The sequence below is a fragment of the Sinocyclocheilus rhinocerous genome, unplaced genomic scaffold, assembly GCF_001515625.1.
Source record: "Sinocyclocheilus rhinocerous isolate Xijiao unplaced genomic scaffold, SAMN03320098_v1.1 scaffold1687, whole genome shotgun sequence".
Lineage (NCBI taxonomy): Eukaryota > Metazoa > Chordata > Actinopteri > Cypriniformes > Cyprinidae > Sinocyclocheilus > Sinocyclocheilus rhinocerous.
In genome coordinates, this window is record NW_015660051.1 from 115,900 (window position 1) to 129,980 (window position 14,081).

Below are 14,081 nucleotides of genomic sequence, written 5' to 3' on the forward strand. Positions count from 1 at the left end.
CTGAAATAAAAGCACACCCTTCAAAGTTCTTCCCATACTGTGAGCTGTGATGAGGACGGCACACAATGTATGAAGCCTATGCTCCCTGCTGTTTCTCTAGACCTCCCCAATTCTCTTTGCTTCATTACACTCTTTTTGTGACCAAATAAACTTTGACCAATTTGTATTTTCACCTTTAGTGCTAATCAGCTACTGTTCAGGTGAGAGCTAAAGTGATTTTGACACACATATCCCGACTGTGACTTTGTTTGTGCATTGTGCCTCTTCACCACAACATTTGCCCTCTTATTATTGCATTATGTGTAATTTATATAGATGCTCTGCATCCACTCCAGATGACAGTAGTTGAGAAAGCAACTGGATAGAAGCCTTGCTTAGAGGAAGTGAGAACAAGAAAGAGAGAGTGTGAGAAGTGAGCACCTAATAAAGATTTGGACAGCAGTAATCTTTGTATTAAAGCAATTAAAACTGAATTGAAATTGCCTGTGTAGGAACTACACACAAAACTATATGTTCAAGTATGTATTGTATAAAGTAACAGTAAGTATGAATTCTTGCCGGTGAATTACTGCAACATTACATATTATGTAAACGCACATCATGTTGCAAACAGGCCGTTCAAAATCAACACTGTATGCAGATGTAAAATCTCTTTCCAAGTTATGTAATATGCGAAAAATCTGTTGTTGGACAAAACTGTAGTTGATAAGCACTTGGAATTACACAAGATGTACTTCTGTAATTGGTCTATTTGAGTTATCATGTACAGAGATGGAGAGCATGGTTACTGTGGGCTTATTGTTTTGTTGTTTTGTGTTAATGCAAAAACATTTTAAGGAATATTTTCAGTGTCACTTCCTTTTTTTTGTGAAAATGAGGGGTATTCCAAATACATCACACATTTTACCCATATTTTGCAAGATAGAAAAAAAACACATTAAAAGACAAAGACATAAAAAATTATTACAGGGATAGTTCACTCAAAAATGAAAATTGTCATCATTTACTCACCCTCAAGCTGTTAAAGGTAAAATTAAATGCATTACCAGTTATATGTAATGCCATAGGTGAAACATAATTAAAATAAATACAAAAAGTCTGTAGTTCCAGAAAAAATAATTGCATTCCATTTTTTTATAACACCTACGATAATATCTTCTTTACTCCAATGCACTGATTTGCGCTGCTATGCAAATAATTTTGACTTTCCGCTGATTTAAGCCTATCCATATGCACAGCAGTCAGTTCTCCAATATAGCCAAAGCAAGCGGTCTCCTCCCTACGAGTGATGAAACCCCCCTCCCACGTCAAGCTGTAACATTCAAGTGACCAATCAGTGCTGAAATCTTTCTACCATGTGACTATTCACGAGCATTGGGAAGCGTCCATAGGCGGGGACAATAGTGGGCCTGGCTCGTGTGTTTGGTTGTGTAGGCAAGCCTTGGATGAGATTTTGTGAGTTTTCTGCATTATTACTTGACTATTTGGCTGTTTAATATTAATTCGTTATGTCCATGTAAGCAGACTTGGCGTTTAGAACTCATGTCTTTATTGTACACTTTTACTTTAAGCCTCATAGCGCTGGAATAACAGTTTCCTGTGTGAAAGTAACCGCCTAGATAGCAGCGGTCATTTCTCCTTTGAATAAAATCAGGTAGGCTGTGTTCATTTGATAAAATATCATGCCATTTTGTATAAAACTCACAGACCTCTTTTGACTTTTTACAAGTCTCTAATTATGTTATATAATTGTTTGAGTGTGAAATTACGAATTTATTAAACGCATTGTTAAACTGACTACTAAAAGGCAAAAGTGTGTCCTCAGATGATTGTTATAATGTTACATTGATGTATTAAAATAGACAAAAGTTCACAAGCTCTTAACTGACAGGGTGTATATATGGCTCTATATCTTTTATTGTAATTATTCAATGTGCTTTCATATAGTTTACATTACAAAACACTTCCGAAATGTAATTTATAACATGTTGGTTTGTTATTTTCCCCTCAGACTCGGAGTAGTTGTTTTGGACTGAATATCACCACACCTTATTTTTTTGGACAGCTTCATACACAGATGTTACATCATATTCCACTGGATACTTACATGGAATAGTTCTGGATCCAACTCATATTTTTGTTTCTTTCTTCATGGATGACATGGCTTTTGAAGGAACGTGATTTTTCATAAGTGTTTGCAAACTCGTGGGAAATTCTAAACAAAGTTACTGTTGAAGTGAAGTTTCATTCCAAAGATGGATCAGCAGGCTGCTGGAGGGGAGGACCCAAATAAACCCTCCAAAAAGAAATCCAATGAGGATGAGAGCAAAAACAAAAAACTGGTATGTATTTTATTTTCAGGATTCATTTTGTTGTTGTTATTTCTAAATAATTAAAAAATTAAGTGGGAGATTTTTCAGCAACATGGGTGTCGCATGTGTTTGTAGAAGAACAAATTATATATATATATAACAAACTGACACCAACTTCAGCAAAAACCTGCATTTTTGCTGAAAAGAAATGCCAAATGCCTATAACAACTCATTGTAGAAGTTGGTGTCAGCTTGTAATTGTTAGTCATTGTTTACACACAGTCATGAGGGACACAAAAGGCCCCTTTTTTGTGCAGTGACCCTGACAAAAAATTTTCCACACCCTACTTGGCTTTTCTACCTCTAGAGTCCATTCAGACAACTAGCAGTGAAGAATTTGACCATTTTTGTTATATCGATCAACAAAGTTTCTCTCAAACTTGGAGCATGTTTTCACTGCAAAGATTAACCAGCTCAGTCAGCACTCTCTGATGGAGCTGTTGAACCTATCAGCGTATTACTTCACAGGACCCTGTACCTCGTGATAATGTGCTGTCAAACACTCTGTGAGTTTCAGTGGGGTCTGGAGTATTGTTTGTTGTGATAGTGCTGAACCTTTATGGATGGTTACGCTTATCTCAAAGGCTTAGTAGTGAAACTAGAACTGTTTGTTTCAGTTCTTGCTGGCTGCCTTTTTGAAAGTTTTATAACGTTGTAGAAAGTTTGCTGACTTACTGACCTCAGGTCGAAGAAAGGCCCATGTGATGCATGATGAAGTTATTTGTCTGTTGTGTACTGTTAGTGTCCAGCCTCAAGCTTATCAGTAGCGTCATGTGATTTTTAAGAAATATAATGTTTAACTGAAGGCGTCAGTACTAGTAACGGAACAGTATGTTGGTTAGTAGTGCATGTTAGGCATTTGTCAACTGTTTGATACAGAGCCAAGTATTTTAGTATTACTTTGTCATACCTGTGTCTTGCACAGCCTTCTCATATTTCATATGCCACTTTTAGTGACCTGAGATTCGTTTGCTTTGACTTCTAAATATGTAATGCTGGTTACTGGATGTAGGACAGGCTATTTCAAGGTGCCTCCTCATGCATGTATTAATTACTTGACAAGACTGCCTCACTTCCCAAAAGTTGTGTCCTTGCCTGCAAACTTAACAAAGCTGTCTGAAGATCATTAAGTCATCTTGTTAGGTCTCGGACAGAGCTTATCGTCACAGCAGGGTTCCAGATCAAGCGAGGTGAATGAGTGTCTAAGTCTGTGTAATCCACATATGCATAGTAACTTTGCTAAACGGCTTGTATCCAGTTAAATGAGCGTGCCCTGTACCAGCTTCATAATGATGGCACTCTTTTGGTTGCTGCAGGAATCCATCCTTTTATGAGCTCCATTTGCTTTGTGGAATGTAAACCTTCGGAAGCCAGATGGAGACTTTCTGATTGCTGTAGTTGAATGGTGCCCTGAAAGTAGTCTGGTATGGATACTACAACTAACTTTTTGTGTCCCAGGCTGCCTCAAATTCTGAGGAATATGGGTATGTTGTAATACTTCATGATTAGTTGGTGTTTAGATCCTCTTATTCCCAAGGAACGGCTAGGAAGTCGCCACGAGTGTAGCGGGTGTGGCTTGTGCGGTTGAAAACACCCCACATTTTGTCTACTAGTGCAGTGGTTCTCATCTAGGGGCCCACAGGCCTGCTTGGGCCGTGGTTTAAAACATAAAAGTGTTTGTTTAAAGTAACACAAAGCTTTAAAATAAGTTAAAACAGCAACTCAACAACAGTCATTTTTATTTAAGAACCATGCTTCCACAGTCTTGGAAAACCTGGATACCTGGATTTATGTATTTTAATATTTACTATTGTATAAATGTTTGGGTATGGAAAGCGAATTTTTTTTTATTTGAAAAGTGTCTTACATTCAGTAAGGCTGCATTTGATAAAAAATACAGTAACAACAGTAATATTATGAAATACAATTTACAATATCTATTTTCTCTTTTATTATTTTAAAATGTCATTTATTCCTGTGATGATAAATCTTCATATTATTATTCTAATATGAAGATTTGGTGCTCAATAAATGTTTCTTTTCATCAATATTGAAAACAGTGTTTTTTTTCCTGAATTCTTTCAAAAGAACAGCACTTATTTGAAAAAAAAGAAAGATGTTTTGTAACAATGTAAAAGTCTTGACTGTCACTTTTGATCAATTTTAATGCATACTTGGTGAATAAAAGTATTCGGCCTCTTTTCTTTCCCAAAAAAAATAATCAAACTGACTCCAAACTTTTGAACAGTAGTGTAAATGTTTGTAGTTATTTTGAGCTCAATGAGCTCTAAAAAATAATGGGTGGAAATCACTGAGAAATTGCTATTTGTGAATAGAAATATACTACATCTCATAATCACAATCATAATCATTTTAATATATTGTCACTGTTGGTTGCAAACAAGCAGCTTTGTCACAGCAGAAGTACCAGAAATATTGAGGGCCCCTTGTCAAAAAGGAAAAAAAACAAAACATTAGTGGATGTTGAGGCTTCCACACACTCACACATACTCAGACCTCAACACTGATGTCACTCTCTCTTATACTAGTGATCTCACTGATCTGGTGCCAGGCATGTTCTCTGTTGCCTAACTTTTCTGTGTACATGAGAAGTCCAAAACTTCTGCTGTTGCACAATAGCTTTCAGCAAAATTGAGGAAGTCATCCACCAGAAGGGTGGTCATGTTTAAAATTATCCAGTCTTTTTAGATTTCTCTGAGCAACAAATTAGTCTCCAGCATCTATTATGGTAAAAGGCAGGGAATGCATGTGTTTGTTGAGTAGATGTATAACAGTGACATTGACATATTTGGTTGTAGAGAAAATGGAGTGCATATCTATGACAGCTTAAAGTGGGGTGGCGCTTAATGACAGGAAGGAAGGATAATACTTAATGTAACAACGTTTTTAATCACTGGTAAGAGGGGATTCAGAGTGAAATAACCGCGTATCAGGAAATGTTAAGAGTGATCACAGATTCTGGTAAATGTTTTTGATACACTGCAAATATTTAAGCAGCGACCTAAAGTCACACTTACAGTAACTTGTATCCACAAAGCAACCAGAAGTCATTCATTATCAGTGGGAGTTGGCGATTTAAGTGACAGCTTTTGTTTGTGACAGAATGTAGGTGTGTCTATCAACTTAACACGTAGTTGGGACAAGTAATTTTGCTGTTTCATGTGATTTGTCTGGATATAATAAATGGTGCATGGAAAATTGTGTTAGAAATTGTCAGCAGTACAAGTAATTATAAGTCATTTCTTGGTAATACTAGGGATGTTCATTTTAACTGGTTAACCGACCGTAAGAATTTTGACCGATTAATACAATCAGTTAAACGGTTTAAAAAGTCATTTAATTATTTATTTTTTCAGTAGGTTTATCAAAATATTTTAAAAGGTTTGCTGCATTGTTAAAATACGCTACGCGTATAAAAAAATTAGTTTTTATAAGTCGCATTTTATTATTTCATTCAGAAATAGGCCTAATGCCGACACGAAATGTTTACAAACATTATAATAAACACCGTAAACATAGCTAGGCTATTTTAGTTCCCCTCACTCCACAACAAATCCTTTTACTTAACAGTATTTAGAAAAGAACAAGAATTAAAAATATAAGAAGCTATAGCAATATAAACGACTAGCCAAAACGAATTAATTTAGGCTAAAACGAAACTGAAACCAGCGTTGGCTCTCTCATTCGACACAAAATCAAATGTTTCTGTATTCGCAATGTATTTGAATGGCAAATTATTATTTATTATGTACTTCACTCGCGTTCCCTTAACTGTGTGCGCGCATGCGGCGCTGGCACAATCACTTTAATTTTTTCCTTCTAACAGTGGAAGCAACTACTCCTTTTAGTCCTAAAGATAATCGGAATTGTACAAGGTTTGCCTTTATTTGTGTACATTCACAATAAAAACAAATCGTTGTAAAATAAGCCTAAAGAAAAATAGGATGCCGCTTTACTGTTTTCATATACTGTCAATTGGGTGCAGACAGGAGAGTTCTGATGTCACTGGACATGCACGAGCGAGCAATTTAACATTCTTGATTTCAAACTATGCTGTGCTATATTGGTCGCTTTGTCATATTAATTTCATCTTCATTGTGTAGTGTACTGTATGTAAAATTGGAATTTCCTGGGCTTTATTTGAGAAAATATGATTCCCAGTGAACACAAACTTACTAGTTTACTGAGTGTGCTGTTGGTTACAGTGTTTTAGCAATTTCTTTATTTGTGTAAAATACTATAAAAGGGATTACAGAAAAAAAATAAGTTGTAAATTGTAAATCTGATTATTTCAATTTTTTTCTTTCAAAAATATAAATTTTAAAATAATTTATAATTATTTTAGTAAGTTTTTTTTTTCCAGAAAAACATAAATTTTGTTGCAGAAAGCTATGCATTTTTATGAAATTTCATGCATTTTTAAAGCATGGCTTTAAATCGGCCATTGGCAGCTCTACTCTCTAAGATATCAGCAACAGCCTTTAAAACATTATTACCAATCAACTAACACTAATTATTAAGAATGCTGTCTCCCTGTCAAAATAGAGTGACTTTTATTTATTTATTTATTCATTTATTTATGTATTTATTTATTTATACATACCATCAATACATTTACATTTTAAATGCTATGGTCAGTTATGCATAAGGGAACGCCTACTAGCAACCAACAGATCTGGCGACCTCATTGTGAAGTTGTGAACTGGCTTAACCGTGGGGGTGGACACAATTTATGGACAACTTATGTGTTGCCAATAGATTCCAGCATTGAATATGTATGTTCGATAGAATGAGAGCCATCACTGGTTTTATGATAATTTCTGTCCTGAGCTGGATTAGAGGAAGGCTATGACCCCTGGAGCAAGCTGAGCGGTATCACAGAGCGTTAGATTTCTGTAATGCACTGGGGCTAATCTTTACTGTCAGCCCCAGGATCAGACCCACAGAGAGAGAAATGAGGCAAGAGAAGGGACTAAGAATGCACCATTTGTTTACAACTTTCAGATTGTGAATGGCATCATGGATCCTCTGTTTGATCCACAGCTTCTGTTTGTGGTACAAATAAAGACAAACACAGTTTTGGCTTTTTTTTTCTTACTCAATGTTGACACTCTAAAGTTTGTTATTCTGTTAGTTGGTTCTTTTTATGCAACCAACTTGCAGTGTGAAATAATGTGACTTTTGCATTTATGGAATGAATATCTTTACTAGTCTTCTAGCTGGGTCTTATGGCGCTTTTCCACTGCATGGTACGGCACGGTACGGCTCGGTACGGTTCACTTTTGGGGGGTTTTCCACTGGGTACAGTACCTGGTACCTGGTACTTTTTTTAGTACCACCTCGGTTGGGGTTCCAAGCGAACCGTACCGTTACCAAAACGTGACGTGCAAACTCTGCTGATCACGGATTGGCCGGAGAGAATCGTCACTACCTGCATCACTGAACTTGCGACACAAACACAAAAGAACCGCTAAATTTAAATCAGCACAGCCAGCGAAGGATCGAACGCAACTGTTTTGAACGAGCGCACCTTTTTTTTAACAACCAAAAAGTGTCTGTTCCCTCTGTTGAGGAAGAACAGACGTTCCTCTCGTTGATAGCAGAGGAGCGGATCCAGCTAGAGCTTGATGGGGCGACGTGGAATGAAAAAGTTTTTTAGGAGTCGCGGCAGTAGAGGCGGCGCAACTATAACGACATGTGAATAATCCCGCCCACTCTAAAGCGTTACTGAACTGCAGTGGAAACGCAAACCGAGCCGTGCCGTGCCGTACCGAGCCGAGTCGTACCACGCAGTGGAAAAGCGCCATTAGTGTACTGTATGAAGTCATGGAAGCGGAATTCGCATACCAGTGCGTTTCCTCAAAAGACAAACTTGAATCATTCCTCAGCATTGCTGTGAGCGGTTTTGTTCACACAAAGACATGTAAAAATCAGTGGTGTGCTGCATTTGGGTGTTTCTCACTCGTAATACTCTTCAGAATAATTTTGATCATCTTGGGTGTGTTGTGGATAGGGCTGGACAATAATTCAATATCAATATGTATCGCGATATAATTTTTTTCAATAACGGTGATATGATTTTTAAACACATTTCCGATATTTCGATATACATTACCAGTTTCCCATACATTGATTTATTTGTGCCGTTTGACTTCGTTGAATAAACATGAGCAAATGCTTATTTTAAAAAAAATTTAATTACTTACAAATTATATTATCTGCATTATTTGAGTGAACAATTGAATAAAAACATATCTTTAGTATTTGGTTAGTTTCTCTTTTGATTCATTGATTTAACAAACTGATGGTTTTGTGATTAAAAAGCAGAAATATTTCTTATGTTTTATAAGAATTTGCCATAACATTGCTTTGAAATCTTTGAAATCCCAAAACTTTACTACTGGTTTTAAATTAGAATTCCAAAAAATTCAATGTGATCTCAGACTTTTGGACTCCAGGGTAAATGGTTTGAGTTGGCGTCTGTAGCTGGCCATTTTAGACTCAAAGTGGGGGTGTTGGGGATTTCAGAGAAACTAACAGGAAGTGGAGCACATGTTGAGTGTCTCGGGGCTCACAGGAAGCGAGGAAGGGAAGTGCTTTAGTTACACTGGGGGAAGCACCGCCTGATCATCCTGACATCACCCATGAGATAGCTGTCCAAAGAAAGCTGGTCACACCACCAGATTAGGGCTGTGCGATTAATCGAAATCGAATCGAAATCGCGATTTGAGACGTTGCGATTTCCTAATCGCAAAGCCTGCGATGTGGACGCGATATTACTCTGTTCCAGAGCATATGCATGACTGCCAGCCTTGAGTTGCAGCCTTGAGCGCACCTCCGTTCTCCCCACCAGATCTCTGCATGTTTCAGAGAAACAGAAACATTGGCTCAGCTTTTTTTCCCATGATAAAGGAGGCATGACACACACAGTTTATCCCAATGTCATGTTAATCTTGAGTACCCATAGAGTAGTACCGTGTCCTTCATATCTCCAAAAAGTCTTTAGTTTTATCATATTTATAAAAGAAAGATACAGCTTTACGATTCTCTCCGGAAAAAGCAGAGCTCCTGGAGGCGCGCCGTGGGTGGAGCTAAAGAGTGACGAGCACTTGGGCGCCGAATGCCAACAAAACAGACATTTGATGCCGTTTCACTTACCGCCTGCACTTCTTTGGATTGGTGACATTCTTCCCGAGCAAGTCCCGTGCAGCGCTGCCGCCGGATGAAGAGCATTGATGGGCGCGATCTCGCTCTTGCTCTGGTCGATGCGTTCGCGGGCGCGTTCTTCCGGGAGAAATGCCCATATAAGGAGTTCCACCCTCGTTTACGTCATTAAGAGCCACGATCGAAAAAAACTCTCCGAAACTTGTACAAACCCAGAAGTAAGATTCTTGGCACAGAAATACTCTGTCATACGTCCAAATTGTTTTTTGAAACTTTGTCCATGCTTAGCATGAGAATCCAACTCTTTAACAGCGTAAACAACTCTGAATGCATGAAACAGCATTGTACCCCCCCTTTAAGGTAACAAAGCTCTTGGAATGGGTTATTTCATGAGGGCCCCTCCAGTATTTTGAAGTCATCAGTCATTCCTGGGTTGTGCTGCACAAAGGCAAATTCCCTGGAATTTTTTTTTCAGATGCTAGTATGTTCACTTCATTCAAATGGGTCTGTTTGTTTGCATGTTGAGAACAGTGGAGCATTGTTTGATTAGGCAGATGTCTTAATAGAGAAAGGTTCTGTTCATTAAGTCAAAGGCATCTAGGAGCTAGGGATGGAACGATTACCGGTTTCACGATAAATCACGATAAAACTTTCATACCTACTAGGAGCATGTATAGATTTAGTCCTCAGTGACAGTTGTGTGCCAAAACAAGACAGGTGCCAAACACACAAAGCAGCCACTTCTTTAGGTACAATAACTAGTCTGTTAAGGTTTAAATTTTGGAGTTAACAAGAAAACAAAATTAACTTTTTATTTTGTTAATGCACATTCATTCTTGGTCATAGTAGAAAGGATTCATTGTTGCATGCTATTCTGAAGAGGGAAATAAGTTTTTGTTATTGCTTAATAGAAATAATCTAATAGTATGCTCCATATCTGAAACAATTTTAATATTCTGATGATGTCACCAGTGCCTCTTTTTATTTATTTATTTTTATTTATATCAGACGACTAGGCTCCATTCTCATATAAAAAACTAACTTTTCACAGTTTTTGATTGATAAAATCAAGACCTTTCTTACATTATCTCATTGAATATCTTGTTTCACTTAGGAATCAGTTTACAGAATTAAAATTAATTGTGGAGACTGTTTAATTTTGACTCTAAATTGTGGAATAGCACAAACCGTTTTGCCAGATGCTTGTGTGTCAATGCTGAAGGAAGAGATGAGACATAATTTTTTGAGGTTCAGGATCAAGACTACATTTACTATCTTGAAATATTGATCAGTCCATTAGCAAGCTGAAATCAAGCTCATTCTTCTTGGTCAAGAGCAGGGGTAGGCAAGTTCGGTCCTAGAGAGCTGCAGTCCTGCAGAGTTCAGCTCCAACCCTGAAAAAAAACTCACCTGCCTATAGCCTTAGTAATCCTGAAGACATTGATTAGCTTGTTCAGGTGTGTTTGATTAGGGTTGGAGCTGAACTCTGCAGGACTGCGGCTCTCCAGGACCGAACTTGCCTACCCCTGGTCAAGAGGAAAGATCAAATACCTCAGTTTGACATGCGGTTTTATTTCAATAATTTACTGTAAACTAAAAGGATTATTGTTCCTTTAAGGGTATTATAGTAACAATGAATATGATTACCTTCCTCCCACATGTATTATTATTTGTGTATTCAACAAACCGCATTTGCCCTAGGTTAATGGTAGGTTTTGTTTTTATTGTATGGACTTTGCAAAGCAGCAGTATGATTTCTGTTGTTTTTTTTACGTCTGATGTTTGAGGTTAAAATGTCAGTGTCTCTCATGAGGTTTGTAGCTTGATTCAACAGGTTCCTTGTGCTGCATAGTTAGTGATTTGCACAAAAATTGTTGACAAGTTCCCGTGACACATAAAGAGTGACCTTGGTTGGTCATGTGATGTGGTGAGAGGACAGCTCGGCACATAATGTAGTCCTTGTTTTAGCAGCAAAGTTATCTTTCATCTCTTGAGTCTATTCAGCTTTAGTCACTCTGCACATTTCTAAATTAAACCTAAGCTCAAGCCACAAGGCACACCAGAAACAATTACATTATCTGCGATGATGAAATCAATAATACACTGTTGACATCAGAACTAGAAATTGCAATCTTTTTCTGCTGAATTCAGGAATATTCAGGGCAAAGTGCAGCATGCAAGCCATGATTAATGTTGTAGTTCAGGGTTTCCAAAATTGGGGTTTGTGAGGGAACTGCAGGGAGTATGTGAGTTCATAAAGCTTATAGCTAATTAATGAAATCATATAAAATGTAAGAAATCAGTAAACAAAAGAAACTCTATACAACACTTCCTAAAAATGAAATATTTTGTTTGCCTGCATGTAGGGCTGGGCAAAAAGAATCAATGAATTCGGCAATGAATCGCCTGCGATTTTGAACGCGATTTTCTGTAGCTTGTCAGTGATCTACGGCTCTGTGTAGTAAATGCCGCTCCATTTGAAAGCACGTGCTGGAGATTTACTACTAATCACCAGAAGCGGCTTTACTGACGAGATGCGCATGAAAATCGCATTCGATTTTTTTGCACAGCCCTACCTGCATGTCATATGACCATTAACTGACATCAGAGAAGAAAAAAAAATATGCTGCTTTATTTCTTAAAGCCTACAGTGAGAAAGCCAAAGTTGACTGAGGCTTAGGGCTGGGCGATATAGCTAAAAAATGTATCAACGATATAATGTTTCATTTCGTTCGGTATCGATAATTATTGACATTTTTTAAAACAAAGAGCAATAGAATTTTTTTTTTATTTTACCACTGTATTTTTAAATTAACCCAACTAATTGAGACAACCAACAAATATTTTTGTTTTGTTTTAAGTCAAACACAAAATAAAAATTAAACAAATATCTCTAATCTCTAAATATTCTAATGTTTTATATGCAGATTAAATAGGCCACAGGAGGGCGCAATGAGCAAAATAATGCAGCGCATTAAATTGTCAACGCAAGGAAATAGCTGTTTATAAAAAAACATGCATTACGTCTAAATTAACTCTCATAAATCAAATATAATTTCGTAAATTTCATAATTATGAACAAAACAGCATCATGTATTTATGCATTGTTTAATACAAAGAGCCGATTCGCCCATCACACAGATTGCCTTTAAAAACATATGAGACGCAGTGAAAAGGAATAAACCTCCACAAATTTGTGACGTGTTTTCTAAAAGTTTAAACTGTTTTAACTTTGCATGGCTTTCTATACATCTCTTGTGTGAGACGTGAGTGCAGCAGTCATATTTGTCCGTCTAAAAAATGCGCTGAATTTGCGTTCTGTGTGAATGGCTTGGTTTCGGTTTTAACCTAATCAAGATCTTATACGCATTGAGCTACTATATTTCTCTAATATTTAGAATGAATAATGCAGCAAATGCGCATCTCGTGGGCTAGACTAACAAAACATTAAAATGCAAAAACGTCACTTACATCATCATCATTGCATCTCGTGCGCCACTGATGACGCTCCCTGACGCACACCTAATATTTGATTTGTCTATTTTTGCATTCAAATGCAAATGTGTTCGTGTTTGTGTGTGCTGTCTGCGTCACTCATAGCACGTGCCTATATCGTGCGCTATATCGAACATTTTTTCTATCGTTATCGAAGAAGGTGTACCGTCGATAAATATCGATACCGTTTTATCACCCAGGCCTACTGAGGCTCCTTAAGATGTTTGTGTATTGGAGGGAAAAACCCATCATCCTCTGACATTGCCATCAATGTACAAAGGATCTAGTTACATAATATGCATAACATATGATAGTTACATAGATACGGTTTCTATGAACTATTGTTGCATAGAGCTAAGGAAAAATTCCTTCAAAAAGTTCTACTCTCTTTGTGTTCATTTGGAAAAAAAAAAAAAATTCATGCTGGTTTGGAGTGACCTGAGGGTATATACGGACAGACTTTTCCAGGGCTCGCAAAATTTTTAAAATCCCTGGTAGCTAGGGGTGTAACGGTTCACACAATTCACGGTTCGGTTCGATACGATACAGTGGTGTCACGGTTCGGTACGTTTTCAATACAGCAAAAAGAAAGAAATGCCAGAGAAATTTCCTTGATTTTTACAAATTTTTAATCATGATTTGTTACGATGATTTGTTTTGCCCTGTTTGAATCAGTTGGAAATGCCTGCCTAAATGCTGCGGAATAGTTTGTAGAGTGTGTTTATCTCCTTGTTTTCGTCTAGTTCCATAATTCTGATATCGATAGGAACAATATTTTAAAAAGCCTCAAACTGCCAAGAATGCCCACAACAGATGTCTGTACCTACAAACTTCTGAAAAATGCTGAAAAAATTTCTGCTAAATGATACAGTAAATGAATTTGCCTAGTCTATGAAACCTCCTCCTATAAACTATATAATATTTTAGGAAAAAACTGCACAAATAAATTAATGTTCACCTTTTATTTGTATTTAGACTTCATACAAACAAAAAATATGAAATCACTGTCAAATAAATGTAAAAGACTCT

The 14,081-nt window shown here is 37.0% G+C and overlaps 1 protein-coding gene across 1 annotated transcript in view; it reads left to right on the top strand.

The window, feature by feature from the left end:
* The first annotated feature begins 1,372 nt into the window (after nucleotides 1-1,372).
* LOC107724831 (protein diaphanous homolog 2-like) overlaps nucleotides 1,373-14,081 on the top strand; it is a 471,924-nt gene continuing 459,215 nt past the window's right edge. Inside the window, exons 1-3 of the mRNA XM_016533907.1 lie at nucleotides 1,373-1,455; nucleotides 1,572-1,654; nucleotides 2,012-2,342. Of these exons, the coding sequence (XP_016389393.1) occupies nucleotides 2,256-2,342 (87 nt within the window). The 5' untranslated portion in view covers nucleotides 1,373-1,455; nucleotides 1,572-1,654; nucleotides 2,012-2,255. The remainder of the gene's footprint in view (nucleotides 1,456-1,571; nucleotides 1,655-2,011; nucleotides 2,343-14,081) is intronic.